Here is a 19,452-nt window from a genome sequence, read left to right on the forward strand (position 1 = left end):
TTCTTCTGGCCTGCAGGCATACACAAAGACAGAATATTGTATATATAGTAAATAAATATTTTTTAAAAAATTAAAAAAAAAGAAAACCTCGGTGTGCTCATCTCTAAAGTGGATGAGCAATACTCACCTGAGCTGCCAGCTTTGCCAGAATTCAAGAGTAACGTGAGCCCCAGAGTTTGAACTCTACAAAGCAGCAGTGTGGTCACGCTGGTGTGGGAAGCCTGCAAGGTGGGTGGTCTCAAAACACGGTGGAGAAGCCTCAAGGAGTGCAGGAACTAATACTTGGCCCCCTCACACTCCAGGCTGGAAGTGTTTGTTGAATCTCTAGTTTTCAAAACCCTGAACTAGGCCCTAACTGGAAGCAGGGTCTCCCACCCCAGACCACTGGGAAGATCTCAGTCAGTATCTATACAAGGGCAGGCTCTGGGGTGCTAGTCAGGAAAGTGCGGTACACTTGCCTTCTAGAAACCTACACTGCAGGAATAAACTATCGACCCCAAAGACGTGCAGAGAAATCAGTAGCCCTGTGTGGAGAACAGGTTCTGTAGTGAGGCCAGACCAGTGTGAGGAACAGAGAGGGCTCCCTGGTCCTCTTGAGATGCACCTGCTGGTGAATTCTGATAGTTGAGGGCTCGGTGTCTATGTGGAAGAGATTGCATCCCAGACCAAAGGAAGATCATGGGGAGAAGCCAGAAACTGGCCCTGGGAGCCTGCTGGGCTTAGAGGGTGGAGGGCAGCTATGGAGAGGCATGGCAGAAGAGGTGGGCTTGGGGACAGAGGTCATGTTTCCTATCAGTGTGACTCAGTAAGCTATCTGTCTGCCCCCAACAAAAATAAATTGGTACAAATTCATAGCCAGGCGAGGTGGCTCAGGCCTATCACTGCAGCATCAGGAGACTGAGCAGAAAGATTGCAGGGAACGCAAGGCCAGCCTGGGCTACACAGTGAGATCAATGCAATAAATGACTAAACATTGGCTCAAATTCGTTCTTTTCCAACCTAATATTTCTCTCTCTCCTTTCTCCTCCCTCCTTCTTTCCCTCTCTTTTCTCTCCTAGGAGAAACGGAATAGGTTTGAGGAAGACAATGAATTTAACCTCGTCTATGAAAATCTCTAGGAGACGTTCCATAAGTCCTGAGCCTTCTCTTGGATTAGGGACCCAGAGCCACTTCCCTTGTCCGAGGACATGATCTGGGCCGGGAACAGGGCCCATAGACCATACCATCACCTGGACATTCAGGCCTCTCCCTGCCTTGGCCTGACCTACTCTCCCAGCCTTCCTGCCATCCTGTAGTTCACATCTCTGGGCTTTCACCCAGCCTTCTCCTCCATCTAGAGAGCCATTCTTCCCCTGACCCTGTGGGCAAAGGGCGCCTCAGTCCCCCCTCCTCCCCGGGCTCTTTTGTCCACCACCTCTTTCCCCCTTCATCCTTTACTGCCATCCCTACAGAGCTGTGTACAGGGCTCTCTTGGCACGGGTCTCCATCTGGGCCCTGAGGCAGATCAGGGCTGTGCCCAGCCACTGAGCCGAGTTCCCTGCTCATTCAGCCCAAAGGCACAAATTCACAGCCAGGCATGGTGGCTCAGGCCTATCACTGCAGCCTTCAGGAGGCTGAGTAGAAGGATCAGAAGGATCGCAGTGAACTCAAGGCCAGCCTGGGCTACACAGTGAGATCAATGCAATGAATGACTGCCTGCCACATACTGGGTGGAGCTGGGAAACGGTGTAGCTAAGGAGAAATGAAGAGTGGGCAGCGAAGAACTGCACAAAAGCTGGCTGGGTCCAGGGCCGGATATAGAGGCTTAGGATATGGCAAGTGGCGGTGAACCAGGGCCCGGAGCAGGGAGGTTCCACACATACTGGTGAGAAAGGGAAGTCTGGCTTGCTTAGGGTAACTCCTTTCCCCCAACAAGAACCCCTTGCTGATTTCCCACCAGCCTGTGTGGGCACTCACCTCACTGTGCCTACTGCCCTTGGCTCTCCAGGCCTCTTCCTTGCTCTACCCTAAGACCCAGCTCCCCCAAATCCCTTCCTTGTGGCCTCTTCTGGCCCCACCACCCGTGCTTCATCCTATTTCCCTCTGTCTTTATTTATTTGCTTTTGGCCCATGGAGACCAGCCTAGCTGTCTGCATGTGTGACTCTGTGTGACTTGCACTCTGCTTTTCGGGGTAGGTGGGCAGGCGGGTCTCTGTGCTGAAGAAGCTCAAACCGGGGTGAACAAAATGAACTTCAGCTTTTCTGCCCCCTCCCCCACCAGAAATTCATTCAAGGAACCCCTCATTTCATCCTCCAGGCAGCTCTGCAGTAGGGAATCCATCTCCTTGGAAGACAGGGACTGAAGGTCTCTGTGTCTGGGCTGCAGGGATCGTTTCTCACCCTTCTTCCCTCCTTTGCCTGCCTCTCCTTTGCCTTTCCCAGACTCAGTTTATCTGTGAAACGGACAGACCAATCTACTTCCCCTGCTTTCTAGGCTACTTCAAAAGTCCCTGGAATGTTCTCATTCCAAAGCCTGTGCACACCCAGGGGACGTGGAGGTATCCGTGTGCAGGCACCTAGCCTGGACCCAGCAGTACTGAACCATCTCCCCTCAGGCAGCACCTTCTGTTCTGCAAGTGAGACCCTCCTTGGAGGAATAGAAAGGCTAGAGCGGAAGACAAAGGCTGATCTCTGGAAGCCCACTGTGCCCCTGGGTAGTGGCACCAGGCTTTTCTGGGCCCAGTGGCCAGCAACCTACAAGCCTGGTTCTATCGAGGCCCACTGTGTGAACATCCAACAAGCAAAGCTCCTCATGGACTGGGTTAAGTGAAGGCCTGTGCTCCCCAAGGCTGGCTTAATGAGTTCCTGGTCTTGTGGAGGAGGGAAACTGTGTGGTACAGAGCTGTCCCCAGGCTCCTGACTCCCGCAGCCTGAGAGGAAGGTCAATGCTGGGGTGGGAACTGCAGTCAGTAAACACTTGGCTGCTACTTCCCCCGCATCCTGAGCTCTATGACCCATCTCTGGACTCTCTGACTGGGACTCAGGTTTCCCCTGCCCTTTCTCAGAGAGTGAGGAAGCCTCGTGTGAATTCACATGGTGCCCTGGCTGAGGACCCAGCACCCAGGCCTCCCAGAAGTCCCCAGTGTTCCCACTGCCTCTTCCCTATAAAGAAGCTGAGGGGATCTGGCAAAACCTACTTTGTTTTTGTCCCTTGCCTGTGAAAAGCCTTCTGTGGCTTCTACTTCGCTTGCAATAAAGTCTCAGCTCCTTACTGTGGCTGAGGATCTGTGGAAGACTGACCCATTGCCCTCCCGGGAACACAGACATTGCCAGAGTGGTGTGATGGCTGAGGTCTGGTTGTGGCAAAAAACGGTCACAAGGTTGAGGGGCAGGGCTTACGAAGGGCTCTATTGGTCAAGAATCGAGTCTGGGAAGGGAAGGAGAAGAAAAAGAAGAGGAGGAAGAAAAGGAAGTTGTAGGGTTCAGGGTGGGACCTAATAAGGGGTTCCCACATTAGGGACAGTTAGGGAAGAGTATTTTGTGTCTCCCAGTAGTCAACAAAGAAGGCCGAGCACCCACCCAAGCCTAAGAGCCTGGAGAGAGGAGCTGGTGCAAGGATGAAGGATGCGGATGGCAAGGATGAAGGAGGAGGAGAGGGGCCCTTGAATGTGAACCCCTTGGGGACAGGCCTTGAATGGGAAGGGAGAGGAGAGGCACAAGACCTCCCTTAGGACCCAGCTCCACCTCCTAGCAGCAACTCAGACTCGATTAAGTCACTACCTGCCTGCCTGAGCCTGGGTTTCCAGGGACAATCCAGACCACTCAGGGTGTAGTGGACAGACAGGGAGGTCCCCAGGCCCTGCCGAGTATGTTTCCTTGATTCAAACTGCTAGGGCAATGATTGAGAGCAGACAGACCTCCTCAGAAAACAGAAGCATCCTTCTCAGGAGGCAGATTAGGGCTTCTCCAGCTACAGGGGATTGGAGGTGGGTAGCACAGGGAGCGAGGCAGAGGGGAGGTGGTTCCTGGGTCTAGCAGCACCCCCAGAAGGGGCTCAGCTGGGAGGTACTTGAGAGAGGATGGCTGAATGGGGAAGGTAAAGAGGAGCCTGGGCTCTTGGAGGAAGGCTGATGTGACCGTCTCATTGGTGGAGCTAGTCCTTGCCCCCACCTGGAGGGATTTCCACGCGCTCTTCTGGCCTAGGCTGCTGACTCTCTGAGGTCTTTTCACCCGGTAGCTTCTTCAGAGCCTTAGGACATCAGATCACTTCAAGGGACCCTCTACAACTTCCCACCTTCAGCTTCTCCCAAGAGTTGTAAATGGCTGGAAGTTGACAGCCCTGCCCGACCCCGACCCCTCAGTTGGCTCCAGCTGTCCACAACCTTTACAAAAAAAAGCATCTCGAGAAACCAAACCCAGGAAGTTGGTACAGGAGCTGTGCCCCCACCCCCAGAAAAAAAATTTCCAGAGGATTCTGTGCAGCAGTTTCCATGGGAACATGTGCTTGTTATCAGTGATGCTTAGTGGGGCTAGAGTGTCCCTCACAGCCACCATCACAGGACTTTAGTGGGTGGGTGCAGCTGGGGGCATCGTTAGTTCTTTGGCCCTTAGCTCTCACTAACCTGAAATCGAGTTACAGGCAAAACCTGCCTCTTTCCCCCTCCTCCATCTAATTTAAAGGCCATGTTCCAGCCTAAGGATGCCTCTGGGACTTCAGGGATGGATTTTTATGTAGTTCAATAGTTTTCTTGGCACACAGCTCTTCCGGGAGAGGTGGGCCATTGCCTCGGCCCAGCCAAGCTGAGTGGCATCAATCTGTCCCTCCTAAATGCCTGGGGATGTCATTTGCCCACTGGAGGGGCTTCAGCCCTGAACGGAGACTCCAGCACTGGAGATGTCGACATGAGACTCTGTGAACCTTGCCGGCTCCTCCTTGAACCGTGGTTATAATTATGGCCCCCGAGCCTTGATTGAGCCCTGGCTAAGTGCTGCTTTCTGCGCTTGGCATTGAATTTTCGCTGTGAATACAAGCAGGTGTCGCAGACACAGAGTGTGGTAAAACATTTAAACTCCAGCAAGGTGAAGTTTGCTCTGATGCACCCGCCACCTCCCCGCTGCCATCAGAAGCCCCTCCCTAGAGATTGCAGCCAGGCTATTGGGAAGGCCTTTCTCTCTGGCTAATCACAGCCGTGTATTTGGATGGATGAAGTGCAGGGCGTTCGTGGGAGAGCTCTGAAGAGCTTGTGCCGTCGTTCTGTAGGTGTTTGCATTGGCTTGGCTCGCAAAGCCCCACGTGGGGATCTGCCCAAGACAGCGTGTGGATGCTGCCAGACTCTAATTACAGCGGAGGACTCACAGGACGGATGGCCCTAATTTAATCGGGGCCCCTATCAATGGCCTCTTCAGCTGTTTCCGATTTTTCAACCTCTGTGTAAGGTATTTCAGGGAACGTCCTCCACTCCACCACCTGGACTGCACTTGCTGAACCTTCTCTCTGTGGGAAATGATGGAAAGAGACCCCTGGGGGCTCCCAGTGGGAAGGGGTCTTCTTTCAACAGGCACTCTCAGGCATGGAGGTTGTACTGGTATTTTTGTCTCTGGACTTTTTTTTATCGGCAACACCTCATTCTGAAAACAGACCTGTAAGTGGGGTTGTGGTGTGGGCTGGGGTGGGATGTCTGATCTCTCTGGTTTACCAAAGCAGAAACCAGTGTTGAGAGAAGCTGATAGGACAAGCCCAGAAGAGAGAGGGCAACTCTGGGCTGGCTCCAAATGAGAGCAGGTCTCCATGGGTCAGGCCAAGGAGTGATGTCATGGGTAGGGATGGAATAGAAGATCTATCAAGGGACCTGACGCTGGGGAAGACCACTGAAAGCCCCTGCAGAGATGGTCCATACCTAAATTCTTTCCCTCCCTTCCTCTTTCCTGCTCTATGTGTTACGGGGAGCGGGACTACTCCTACCTCCCGGTGAACTACATCCTTGGTGACGTAGAGGCAGGTCACTGCAGGTCCCGGAGTTATATTTGTCTGGCAGCCTGTATCTGATAGCTTGGACATTGGGCTCCCAGGTGTCCCCTAGAAATCCCAGGCACAGCATGTCTGGAAGCATGAGCAGCCTCTCAGGAGCTTCCTAATCCAGGATAATGCGGCTGTAATTGGCACCGCTCTGCCTTTACAGCCCTCTCATTGACTGAAAACTTACTTTGCAAGTGGCTTATGTCTGCAGTGGGTTTTCTTTTACCACTCTGTGGGCCTTTGGGGGCCCAGCAGTCTTGCCTTTTGCTCTCTGGCCCGTCTCCTTCCCAGTCCTCAGGCTCTATGGACAAGATTCTGGCTAACCTCCTTGCCTTAGATGAGAACACAGCCGCTCTGCCATGGGCCTTAGATGACCTGGGGACTGCTTTTCTCCTCAGATCCCTGTCTTCTTTCCTCTGTCTCTTTAACCTCTTCTTCTTTAGACCTTCCCTGATTCTGCACCAAGTCACTCTTTCCGTAGCTCAAACCTGGCCATGTTAAGCTCATCGTCTGCATGAATCAAGTCATCTTCATGGTCAAATTCATTGTAACAAAGGAGACAAGTTCATTCAGTGCATTAGGGTGGCCTTTCCCACAAATGCTCCTGGGAGAAACAGGCATCAACATGGCCAAAGGTGACTCACAGTGTCACAATGGCCTCTGCTATGTGCAAGAATGGGGGCCTCTGTTCACTCATCTGTCTTTCAACATCTGTCAGATCCAAATCTGTTCCAGTCTCTCTGCTGCGAACGGGGTAAGAATAGGTGGTCCTGGGCTGGGAGAGAGCTTGTTTGGAAGAGCTCATGTCTAGGATGTACAAAGCTCCGGGTTTGATTCCCGGTACCATGACGACACATACCTAGCATCCCAGCACTCAGGAATTGAGCCAATGAGGAGGCTCAGGGAGTAAAGAGGCTTTCGAAGGCCAAGGCTGATGATGTGAATTTCCATCCTGAGACCCACATCATGGAAGGAGAAAAATAACCACTCACAACTGTTCTCTGACCTCCATACACGTGTTGGGGCATTCTCAGACATGACCGTGTTTGGGCACACACACAATAAGTATGATTTCAAAAATTTTAAAGAAACTCAAGGTCTTTTACTATGTACTGATTTCAAGGCCTGCCTAGCTTATATACAACCCTGCCAGGAAAAAAAAAATTGGTCCCAACAGATCAGCTGTCATTGACCTAAAGTCACTTCAAGCCTGACCCGTGGCTGCTGCTCAAATGTGCTCCAGTAGGCACCTTGGTGTTCCCCTCCACCCCCTGCCAAGGCCCCTCATCCCATTCTTGCTTGAAGAAGAGGATGCTCAGGTACCCTTTTCCCCTGAAGCTTTCCTAAGCCCCTCCCCCCACCAGGTGGTTTATTTGTTCTTCATCACCTCATATTAAATCAGTTCACACATACTCCTGTCTCCCCCCAGGAGGCCCTAAGCTTCCCAGCACAGAGAAACCTTGTTTGTGTCTCTTTGTCTGGACCCTGACTTATACTCAGGGCTCAAGACTCATTTGTTTAAAGAAAAAATGAATTCTTCCCTGCGCTTGCCTCTCAGTGCCTGTTCTTTCTGAAGAGGGAGAATGATGTTGTTGTTGTTGTTTTTCTCTCTCCAGTTTCCGGGAAGTGGAAATTGAATGCTTGAAATGTAACCCATTTTGTATATAGGAGAATTGAGATGGGCATGTTGGGGCATCTGCACCACCAGAAGAGTCCCCACAATAAATATACAGGGGTTCTGGAGGCCGTACCACCTGCCTGGTAGCTCTAGGTCCAGCTACCACGGGGGACAGGCCAGTAGCTGACAAGATGCTTTGGTGATATGAGCTGGCAGCCCAAATCAGGGGCCATGAGGCCTGTAAGTGCGGTTCTGCTAATTGCTCCCAGAAGCCCCTGTCACCGCCAGGGGCAGCCTCAGCCGGCTCAGCAATATTCTGATCACACTCTCATTTCACCGGATGGCCTCTCTTCCTGCCTGTAGGTGAGGTCAGGCACCCTTGGCAGAAAGGGTGTAGGATTCCCCAAGTTATCAGTCATACTGAGTCAAACCAGGGGTCAGAGGGTGGGGAGACTGGAGAAACCCCTCTGGAATCCCTTTGTTCATCCTAGAGTGGCTGAGTCCATGTGGGAGGCACAGAGCAGGATCCAGCCATGCCCCACCACCCTCCCGTAGAAGCCCCTCGGTCAGCTGCCTCTCTGGGCAGTAATCCGTGTACCATGGAAGAGCCAAGAGGACTCCTGGCTTCTCTGAGGAACAGCTGAACCCTATAGACACGGACTTGCTCCAGAGTCAGAGCACCAGATCCAAAAAGAAAAGTGGTAGACGTGGTCCTGGAATGTGGTTGCATTGGTTTGATCCCCAGCACTGCATAAACCAGGCGTGGTGGAAGATGAGACTGTAATGCCAGCGTGTGGGAGCTAGAGGCAGGAGAATCAGAAGTCGAAGCTACACACCGAGTTCAAAGCTAACCTAGGTACATGAGAGCTTGTTTCAAGATTTAAAAAAAAGCAAACAAACAAAAACCTAAAAGTTTACTGTGGCTATATAGTGTGATCCCAAGCCTTGCCTTAGCCCTGTGTGTCTGGTGCGGTAGATTACCTAAGTAAGGAAGCTGGGGTTGGGGCAGGGAGGGAAATGTCCTCTGCAGGCTGGTCTAGCCCAAAGGCTAAGTCACTGTCCCACACTGCAGAGTTCAGGCTGTCCTGTCTTCCTTCTAGGTTTAAATCCATAGAGACCTTTAGGGTGTTCCCTTCTATACTCCCCTGCTTTAGGGGATGCCTGGTGAGTATGGGATCTTTTTATAGGGTCAGGAGAATGTTCTAGACTCATCCAGTGGTAGTAGTTATACAGCCTGTGTTGTGAGATGAAGACCACTGAGTTGCACGCCTGGAAAGAATGAAGCTTCTGGTAAGTGAATAAGGCTTCAGCCCAATGACTTAAATCCGAACCTGTTTAGACGCAGTCTGTGTCTCCTGTCCATCACCCCCGGGACAGAATTTATACATGCATGCAAGGTGGGTGCACATTCCTCCCCTGACGCGGTTGCTACCCCTCTTCATTCCAGCCTGCTCTGCCTCACCCCCTCTTCTGTCCTTCCTCAGAAGGACCTCTCTCAGCCTCTACTCTGGTAGGAAGTTCTTTCTACCTCATGGTTAATTTGGTCATCAGGCAACAAGCACTGATCCCAGTTTGTGGGTGAGGAAACTAAGAGATAAAACAACTTACCCAAGGCAGTTTCACCAGTGGTTGTTGCAACTGAAGCCCCAGCATGGCTTCAGAACCCATGTCATGGACCACTTTGCTGAGTGACCTTCTGTATCCTCCCAGGATGTCCCCCTCCTAATCTTGGGAGCCTGTGATGTTCCTTACATAGCAGATGGGATTAAGTCTCTTGAGATGCAGTGACAACCCTGGATTTTGAGAGTCACAACTATCTTTATGAGAAAGATATATGGATTGATTATGGCGCAGGGAGAGGCTCCGTGCTGGGTCTGAGGACGGAGGGAGAGGCCATAGCCAGGGAGGGTGATTTAGAGGTGAAAGGGGCCTGAAATGGGTTCTCTTAATGCTCAAGAGAGAGTAGTGGAGCTGTGTGCACCACTTGGTTTCTTTGCATTGGTGGTGCTTTAGATTTCATCCCCAAACTATAAAAGAATGTGTGTTGCTATAAGTCACATTTGTGGTAATTGGTCACAACAGCCACAGAATGCAAATGTGCTTTCCCTTCCGGTTGAAGCTCATCAGCTGTTCCCATCCCACAGCGATGGCTTGCCTGGTTCTGCGACCTAGGGATGTTCCTACCGGCTCTGGCTTTGGAGCCCATCTCTGCCCTGCCTCTGCTCACTCTGACCCTGGGCCTCTTCTCTTCCTCCCTCCCTCACCAGTTGCTTCCAGACAGGCACCATCTCTGGAACATCACAGAGAAGGAAACTGAGACGTGACAAGGAACAGTTCCACGCCCAAGTTCCCCCAAGCAAAAGGCACTCAAGGAAGGAAGGCACTCCCACGGAAGCAGCCCCCTGGATGCCAACCCCAGCACCCATCTGAGTTCCTGAAGAGTTCGACACTCCCTGGAGGGCCTGGGCTTTAGGGAAACCTGAGAGCAAATTCCAAACCAATAAGAGCAAATAAATGAGGGGTGATTACTGACAATAGGAGAGGGGACACAGCGGGGTGCCTCCAAATAGCATCTCTTCCAGTGCGGTTTAAGTGCTTTATAGGTCATTAACTACTTGACAGCGAGAGCCTGACACTTAAAGCAACGAATTTGGTGCCTCTGCCAGGGAAAATCAATCAGAAATGAAGACGGAGCATCAGCAGCCTTAAGATGTACTGGGTGGGCAAACAGGGATTCGATTTGCACATAATTTTAAGGGCCGCTCCATTGTTGTAAATTGAGGCACACCGGCGTTTGAGGTCATTTATAAATCCGGAACTAGAGTTTAGAAATACGTAGCCTTCCCCTCGGTGAGTTCCCCGCTCCTCGTCAATGCAATATTTCAAAGATGCGGAAATGCAGAGACGAGCACAAGCATTAAGACTCACCGCCCGGCTGTATCAAATAAACATTTCGGCTATGGTGGAGGCATCCGCTTCAAAAACATACCCACTTGTTTTCCTTCCTGCCTTGCTGGCTCCACCTTCTCAGGGAGACAGACCTAAGCTGACCACCCATCCCTGCCCAAGACATCATTCCCACCTCTGAAACGGGAGTGCGATTACTGCCTCTTTAATTAACTTGGCGATTAATCACCAGCTGCTTGTGAAATGGCTTTAATTGTCCTTGTCCATCTTCAGTTGGGGTGGGGGTAGGGAGGAGGCGGTGTGTGTGTGGGGGGGGGAAGGATGGGCCAGTGTGTGTGGGGTGTGCTTCTCAAAGCACCACACTGCGCGCGCACACACTGCACACAATTGGTTGGAAGGTCTGAGAAGTCCTGGTATTTGGAGAACTGCCTCTCTTCTGGGCCCCGGGTAGGCAGAAGCCACCAGGTGCCAGGATCAAAAAGGAACTGAAGGTAAACTCAAGAGAGAGCAGTGGGCAGCTGGGAAGGGCATCTGCTCCCTGCAGCCTTGGAGCGTCCGCTCTTGCTGTTCATGGATCCAAAGCAGCCTGGTGGGTTGAAAGATAGACATGATCCTGGTTTGGAAATCAGGTCTTCGTAGATAGAACTGACCTAACATGAGGTTACACTGGGTTAGGGTGGGCCCTAAATCCAACCACTTGGTGTCCTTATAAGAAGGCCATGTGGAGGCACATACACAAGAACTCATTCATCAGTCACCAAGCCAGCCTTTCTGCATGCCCGACTCTGGCTTCACACTGTACAGGAAACAGGCTCCCCCGGAGCAGTTTTCTGGTCCATTAACCCACCACGATCCAACTCCAGGAGCAGCGCCTACGCCTACACACTCCTTTGTCGGGGAAGCCCTTTCCCAGTCTCTTCTCAGAAACCACTCCTGGATCAGAAAGACCTTTTAGGGTTTCTCCGAGGACATCACCAAAGGTCAGCACCCAGGCTCAAGTCACCTTGTCCAGGGTTTGATCTTTCTTGTGGCTTCCCCTTGGCACACAGGCCCCATGCCCAAGCTGTCAGAGATTGACAATGCAGACTGGGTTGAGTAGGTAAGTTCCCACGGAGGAAAAGGGCGCAGCAGTTTCTAGGATGTTAGCATGGAAGCAAGGAGTTACATCATTTGGCTGCCAAGCACAGCGCTAGGGACAGAGCATTCCTTGAAATAGCTCATAGTGTAACCCAGTTCCTGCTCCAGTCCAGCCCTCGACACACGAGAAAGCCGGTGCTGATACCCCACAAGGCATTGCTGTCTACAAAGCTAGAGACGACATATAACCCTGTGTGTAACCACAGTCAGCCCTGTCACTTCCTCTCGGGCGACTGCATTTCTCTGTACCTCCGTTTCCCCTTAAGACTGTTACCCGCACTAAAGATAGCTCCAAAAACTCACGTGTACATTGTCTGTTAATGTAATCAACAAACGTGTTTGGCACACCTACTATGAGGCAGGCACTGGGGATACACTACTGGGCAGTAGAAACCTCGAGTCCTGACCTCAAAGGACCATTTGGTGGGGAAGGACAAAGAAATGCAGTTGTCATTCGGGGCGGGATTAAGCGTTATGATTGGGAGCACGGAGGCAGAGAGAGGAAAGGGCTGCAGAGTTCAGGAGGGACCCACAGAGCAGCGGCCGCCTCAGGGAAGAAAAAGGCGAAGAATAAAATCTACACACCACCACCACCTCTGAGCCTTCTTCGTCTCAGCCAATTAGGCATCAGCTTCGCGGGCGGGCCGACCAATCATGAGCTGGAACCAGAGCCTTGGTCGCAGGCCACGGTTTCCTGGCGGAGGGAGGTCTGGGCTGGAGAGTCCGCCTCGCCCGCCCAGGCCACGCCTTCTCTCCGCCTAGGGCCACGCCCCCCGCGGCCAGCTGCGTCTGCTTGGAGTTCCCGGCCAGCGGTCTTTGGGGCCGAGTATTGTCCTAAAAGCCAAAAACAAAAAATTTAAATAAAAAAAAATCTGGAGAAGGAAGGGACTTAGGGCAAGCAACCACGTGGCTTCAGGATTATAACAAGATTTCCTTTCGCCCATGACAAGATTGCAAAATGTGTGAACCAGACCGCACAGCCAGGACGGGACTGTAAGCACGCGGGCAAGGTAAGCACTGGGATGAGGCACCGGGTGAGCCTTGAGGGCATCGCTCAGGTGCTGGGCGGTGTAGACCCGGAGACTGCCACAGCGGTGTAGACACAACCGACCCAAGGGCCCCCGAGGCGGTGTAGAGGAGCACAGGTGGTGCGGAGGAGGCGCCGGGGAGATCTGGAACTGGGCCACACTGATCCCGAAGGCTGAGGTCTGCAGTGGCTGGAGAGTGTGTGAATATGCGGACCTGGGACTCAGGGGACCTCCAGCGACCCGGGAGCAGGAGAGGCTGTGGATGCGCGCTGGTGGTTTGTAGCGCCGCAGAGACGCTGGCAGGTGTAGATGCCGCTGGAAAGTTTGCTGGAGTGCACTGAGCAGCTCGCGGCTGGGAAGGGGCGGCTCGTACACACGAGCGCAGGCTCTCTCTCCATCACGGCCCAACTAGCCTTGCCCTAGCGAGGACAACTTGTGTGGGAAGGAGCCCTAAACTTCAGGTTCACCAGTCCCTTTTTCCCCCAGGGCTGCAAGACTGGGATAGGAGACGCGTTGATGCCACCGATCTGCCCTTTGGTGCATGTCGGCAGCATCCTAAGTGTCTCCGTCTCTCCTGTGAGGAAATCTGAGGGCAAAGATGATAAGTTGGTGTCCCATCACACTCTGTGAATCGAAAGACAGGACCAACACCATGTGTTCTGGCTGCTTTTCTCTTTCTACCCAGCTTCAGTGAGGAGAAACGGCCAGGCTTTTTTTGGGGGGGGGGAGATGTAGACAAGACAGGGGGTTGGCGTTTGGTTGGGACTGCTGGCGTTTGCTTGTCATGCCTCTGTCACTCCAGGTGGTCCTGTAGCCTGGATAAAGGGAAGAATGGAGGGGGGAAACTAGTGGCCGAGAGTTCTGGCAGGGACCGCTAATGTTTATCATATTCTTTTTCAAAGGTGTCAAGCCTGGGGCAAACCAAATGGGGCAGGGGATTAGTGACACTCTCCTTTAAGGGAAGAAAGGCACTTTGATAGGGCGGGGACGGAAGGGAGCCTGCTGGAGAGGAGATACCGACTTGTCTAGGGTGATTTGCCAGGGAGGCTCAGGCCCATTTTCTGTCACCTTCTTCTGAACCCTTTGTCTCTATGGACCTTTGCATGTAGTGTTTATTCTTCTTTCAAAAAAGATTTATTGCCAGGTGTGGTGACATACATCTTTAATACCAGCTTACCAGCTTTCAAGAGACAGAGGCAGGCAGATCTCTGTGAATTTGAGGGCAGCCTAGTTAGTTCAGGTCTGCTAAGTTAGTTCCAGGATAGCTATGGTTACATAGGGAGATTATGGCTCAAAAACCATTATATATTGTTTTAGTTTATGTGTTTGTATGTGTGTGTATGCACATGACTTTATGAATTTATGTGCACTGTGTGCAAGCAGGTGATCATAGAGGTCAGAGGGCATTAGATCCCCTATAATGGGAGTTATAGGAAATTGTGAGCTACTTGATGTGGGTGCTGGGAACCTAGGCCACCTTCCCCTCCTCCTCCTCTTCTTCTCCCTTGCTGGGATTGAACTCAGGTCCTTGGGTTTGGCTGCAAACATTTTTACCTGCTGAGCCGTTCTGACAGCCCTGTTTATTCTGTTGATTAAAACGAAACATCTACCATGAGCTAGACATGGGCAATGGAGCAGTGACACCACATAGATCTAGTCCCATTCCTCACATGGATTCCAGACCCGTGCAGAGACACAATGACAAACAAGACACAGTCACAGGCAGGGAGGGAATGAGACCCAGGGAAGGTGGGGGCAGCTTTGGGTGGGTGTCAAAGAGAACCTCTCAGAAGACCTACCAGTAAGAGGTGTCATGCTCCTCATCTATCCTAGGCCCCAGGACCATTGTCACCACCTCCAGGAAGGCTTCTCTGACTTGACAGTTCATGCTGAGAGACTCCTGTAATCTGGGATGACTCCCCATATAGACGATGGGGTTAATGTTGGTCGTCACCATTCAGCAGAAGTGGGGTGATGGAATAAGCCAAATCTCTACTGGATGGAAACAAAGTGGCAAGTGAGCAGCTAAACTTTCCCATAGGAAAATGGAGCTGTTTAGCCAGACTGGGCATGCAGGAATCTGTTTCCTTTCTCCTTTCCCCTGGCTGAAGGCCTGGGCTTCAGAACCACCCCACATCATGTTCACAGAAACAAAGTAAAAGAAGCCAGCCCTGTGTCAGCCTTAGTGATGCTGGCGAGGGAAACAGCAGGGAGGCGCAGGCACAGGTTGCCCACAGACACAGGGCTGAGGCACCTCACAGGGGAGGTCCAGGAGAGCTCCTGTCCCAGCCCCTGGGCTCAGACTGGCCTCTCTTCTTCTTCTTCTTCTTCTGCTTCTTCTTCTTCTTCTTCTTCTTCTTCTTCTTCTTCTTCTTCTTCTTCTTCTTCTTCTTCTTCTTCTTCTTCTTCTTCTTTTCTTCTTCTTCTTTGTTTTTCGAGACAGGGTTTCTCTGTGGTTTTGGAGCCTGTCCTGGAACTAGCTCTGTAGACCAGGCTGGTCTCGAATTCACGGAGATCCGCCTGCCTCTGCCTCCCGAGTGCTGGGATTAAAGGCGTGCACCACCATTGCCCGGTTTCTGCTCCTGCTTCTTGCGTGCAGTTTTCTTTAGCACTACTCTGAGAGAAGGTAGTGGCAGGCGAGCCCCCCAGATGTCTAGGTTACTGGGCCACAATGACTAGATCTCACTCCCATCTTGTGGACAGGAATCTGAACAGTTCCTTTTGCCCAGAATCAGATCCCTGGCTAGGGCTGCCTAAGCGACTCATAGATCACTGAAACTCTTGGCTGGAAAGTAGGACTCCCGCTTAGAAGAACTGGCTGTAATTTGATTTTTCACGGCTCCTATGCCCAGCCGACCTGTACTCCTGGCACCTTCCCCATAGCAGGTTGTCCTATTCTTGCAGATGCCCGATGAGGCTTTTATGGGCTCTCCCTCCAGCTCACCCCACTTTAGGAGTTTGAGCAGGCACACATGGCTAGAGAGCCCATCAACATACTTTATTCAGGCTCTGCCAGGGACAAAATCAAAGCAGGCTCTCCCTCCCTCCTCCCCGGCCAGTCAACCCTCCTGCCTGAATTAGCTTTTTAAAAAAATTAATTTGCAGTGATTTTACTCCCTTCTGTTCTGTGGGGACACCAGCATTTTAAACGTGTACTGAAATCACATTCACTGCTCCCAGCTAATCCTCAGCTACCTCCTCTTGCCCTGCAGCAAGCACTGGATTCAGTTCAGGCCAAGTTCTGTTAATGAGGAGCTGTGTAACCTTGGGCAAATGACTTAACCTCTCTCTGCTCCTCTATTGGTTCTTGTAGACGCGGAGGTTAATGGTACTCCCCCTCCCCCTCAAAAGCTGTTGTGGGGATTAAATTAGATAGCATTCAAGAAGAGCTGTGTAGTGGCAGACCTGTGGTTTCTCTCCTTCAGTACTGGCTGTCCCCTTAATTAGCCGGGTGACCTTGGGCAGGCCACTAACTTCCATTTTCTCCTCTGCAAAACACACGGGCTGTTATAGATGGGTGCACAGCTCCCACCCCTATCCCCGAGCCCCGACTCGCTGTCCCCTCGGCCACCCCTTTGGCTTGTCATCTGAGGACTCTGGTTTAATTGGAGTTGTGTCCCTCCACAGCTGCCTGTCCTCAGCTTCTCTGTGAAAGTCCCTGGGCCGTGGCCCTGAGGGGCCTGGAGTTCCTGGCTCATTTACACAGTCAATTAACTGTGATGTCACAGGCCTGGGAGGTGGCCTCAGTGGGGCACGTGGCCAGGCCACCAGGAGGCCGTGACCTGCCCTGTCTGGGGCCCAAGGGGTCCCCACTGCCGTGGCGGGGAAGCAGTTTCCTTGGCTAAGCTGATTCCATTCCCATATTTTATGACTCCTGGAAGCCCTAGTTTGAGTGTAAATTAGTTCTACCCTGTGCTTTTGTTGGCAACTGTCGGTGCCTTGAAAGCAAGGGCTTTGTCAGGAGGAACAAAGCTGTTGGTGCGTTTTTCTGATTTGGGGGAGGTGTGCTCCTGGGGGAGGCTCCTCTCTACTCCGTGTCAGCCCGAGTCCTTGTTCGCAGCCTCACTGGTTTTGTTTGGGGTTTGAAGTCACATATGGTGTGTGTGTGTGTGTGTGTGTGTGTGTGTGTTGGCTGAGGGATTTCCCCCCTCCTCTTGGCTTACACAGTGTACTCTCTGGGAGCTAATTCCAAGGACTGAACTTTTCAAATCACAGCTTCAACAGCTTTTAAAAACCTGGACCTGGTTACCCTTATCATCCATGTGTAAAGATTTTGAAGAAAAAAAAAAATTCCACCCCTGAGAGTGGGTGATGGGAGGATACAGGATGCTCACTCCTGGCAGTGAGAAGTCGCTGCTGACTGGAGGTCAAAGACAAAATGCCGAGGGCCTCCCAGGAGGAGGGTACATGGTCTGTTCCTTGCCAGACATCTGGATATTGAAAAAACATCTGGGTGGCTGGGCTTTTCAGGTTCTGCCTGACATTTAATATCACAAACATTGAGCTTGCCTCCCTTCTCTCCCCCCAGCCAGGCTCCTCCAAACACACCATCCCTCCCATCCCCCACTCCCACTCCCCTTCTTGACGGGTAAAAAACATCCATTCTTTCCAATTCCCCAGTGTTTTCTCCCTACCGGAAATCTGATGGGCTTATGACATCATGGCTGGCTGCTGAGCGATGGAGAGGATGCCACAAAGAAATCCGACATATCCGATGGATTCAGAAATCACTTTCCCTCCTGCGGCTGGAGGAACAGGCGTGTACAGGCAGGAGAATCTGAGCTTTGTTTGAAAAATTATTCTGGAAAAAGAAAAAAATAAAACAACCCACAACCCCCAAACAAAAAACAACCAAACCCCAAGTCTTGCCCGACATTAAAGGCAATTTTCTTAAAGACAAGCAAAGCGTCTGGCCATCGTCCTCTTTTAATAAAAAATGCTGAGTTTTATGAGACACGGTGGCTAATAAATTGGGCCCACAGCCTCCTGTGAGTTTTTGTTGACTGTGTGTCCTGGTTCACCAATAAAGGGGCAACTAGGAACGCCTTCTCTCTCTTCCTTATTAAAATGAGATTTTTTTTTCCCTAAGGGCGATAAAATTCACAAAGTAAACAACTGGTTTATGTTTTCCTAGGAATCCATTTTTATGGAGTGGCCTTGGACCTGCCCCCATCTGCAAACTCTGTAGTTCCCTCTGCTGGGTTTCCTGGCCCTGGATCCCTGAGAAGGTCATGGGTCTGCTTTACTGTCCCAGCTGGACTCAGGGGGAGAACAATGGGTCAGCAGGATAGGACCTATGGCAGGCTACGAAATGAGAGTCAGGAGAACAGAGGTAGAGGGACCTGGGATTGGAGTCTGAGGGTCCATTGTCTTCCCCTTCCAAAGGGAGGAAAAAGCAGAAAAAGGTCCAGGCTGAGGGGTCCAGGAATGTACCTGACCCCCTAAAGCAGGCTCAGATTAAGGAAGTTCAGGAGAGTGTACGGTGCCCGGCAAGTCCCCAGCTCAGGTTTTTTGACATCCTGGATTGGTATCTCAGATGAGGACAAGCTTTGGGGTCTAGGGTAAATGTTTCTCCCTCCTGGTTTCGTTCTCTGTAAGCAGAGTTGGGGGGTAGATGCATTGACCCTGCTCTGCCAGCTGGAATAGTCTCAGTACTTGCTGCCTGGCAGGGGGACCAGCCACTCTCATGGGCAGAGACCAGGCTCAGCTAAAGAGGCCAATGTAGATTTTAGAGACAGGTCTACTGTCTGGGCTTTCGTCCCGGCTCTGCCTCCTGCTAGCTACACGATTCTGTGGATCTGTGCCTCATTTGCCTCCTTTGCCAAATCCAGATAGTAATAGGACCCACCTCAGTCCTGGGAGTGCTGGGAACGTGACGTCAGAGGCCGGGGAGGTGGCTCAGCAGTCCTGACTTGTTCCCTGGAGCCAGCAGGCACTCAGTAGGCCTGGACTGGAAAAGTCCTGACCTCTCTTCTCTGTGTCAAGAACCTCCCGTCGCTCCCATTGCTCACAGTGAATAAACTCCCCATCACTAGCTGGGCTTCCAGGTGCTGGTCCCAGCTGGGCTGTGTGTGCCCCACCCCCACCCCCGCGTCTCCCCTGCGCGGTAGTCCTGCTGCGGGGTCTTCCTGCTCCCGTCTCACCCCCTGGAGCCAGTTCTTCACGCGGTCACCAAAGCTTAAGGCGGAGATTCCACTCTTCTGCCCAGAGCCTGTTCTGGTTCTGACTTTCTCAAGGTCGGAGTAAAGTTCTGCCTGCGGCTTGTTGCCACCCCCCACCCCCACCTGATCCTGCCTGTGGCCCTTGAGTCTTCTCACCTCAGGACTTTTGCTCTTCCCCTTCTTTCTCCCCAGGACACTTCCCTCTGATTGTCACCGTTCTCTCTTTTACTTCCTCAGAGCTCTAACCACAGAGAGACCCTCCCAGCTACCCCTCCCCGTCCCTTTCTGCTCCAACACTCTTTATAGCACTCATTAGCACTTGACCTCCCTATGCAATAGTGTACTCGTGACTCCAGGGTGCGAGCATCAGCGCAGGGCTGTTTTCTCACTGCTGTGTCCTGGGTCCCAGACACAGGGCTCCATAAATATGACTTTTTAAAAAAGTTACTGCTGCCTGGGGATAGGGGTTTTATACCTTTAATCCCATCACTTGGGAGGCAGAGGCTCGAAGATCTCTGTGAGTTCAAGGCCAACCTGGTCTACACAGTGAGTTCCGGGATAGTTCCAGAATAGTGAGGGCTATAGAGACCCTGACTCAAATATATA

General features: G+C 51.9%; 1 protein-coding gene and 1 long non-coding RNA gene across 3 annotated transcripts in view; one reads left to right on the plus strand and one right to left on the minus strand.

The window, feature by feature from the left end:
- The window catches only part of Nfam1 (NFAT activating protein with ITAM motif 1), a 39,142-nt gene extending 28,590 nt beyond the window's left edge, over positions 1 to 10,552 (plus strand). The window contains exons 6-8 of one of the 2 annotated variants that reach the window (XM_050130709.1): positions 1,059 to 5,621; positions 8,801 to 8,903; positions 9,881 to 10,545. In XM_050130709.1, coding sequence (XP_049986666.1) covers positions 1,059 to 1,118 — 60 coding nt within the window. In that variant the 3' untranslated portion in view covers positions 1,119 to 5,621; positions 8,801 to 8,903; positions 9,881 to 10,545. Of the gene's footprint in view, positions 1 to 1,058; positions 5,622 to 8,800 lie in introns of both variants that reach the window. The other variant, XM_050130699.1, reaches the window with a different exon arrangement.
- A 1,809-nt stretch (positions 10,553 to 12,361) lies between these two features.
- Positions 12,362 to 17,445, minus strand: LOC126493766 (uncharacterized). The gene is made up of 3 exons (XR_007589882.1): positions 17,320 to 17,445; positions 14,485 to 14,680; positions 12,362 to 12,491 (listed from the first exon to the last, which is right to left on the minus strand). It is a non-coding gene; the product is annotated as an uncharacterized lncRNA (long non-coding RNA).
- Positions 17,446 to 19,452: the final 2,007 nt, after the last annotated feature.

This window comes from Alexandromys fortis, unplaced genomic scaffold, assembly GCF_014885135.2.
Source record: "Alexandromys fortis isolate MF-2015 unplaced genomic scaffold, M_Fortis_MF-2015_v1.1 scaffold_28, whole genome shotgun sequence".
Classification (NCBI taxonomy): Eukaryota; Metazoa; Chordata; class Mammalia; order Rodentia; family Cricetidae; genus Alexandromys; species Alexandromys fortis.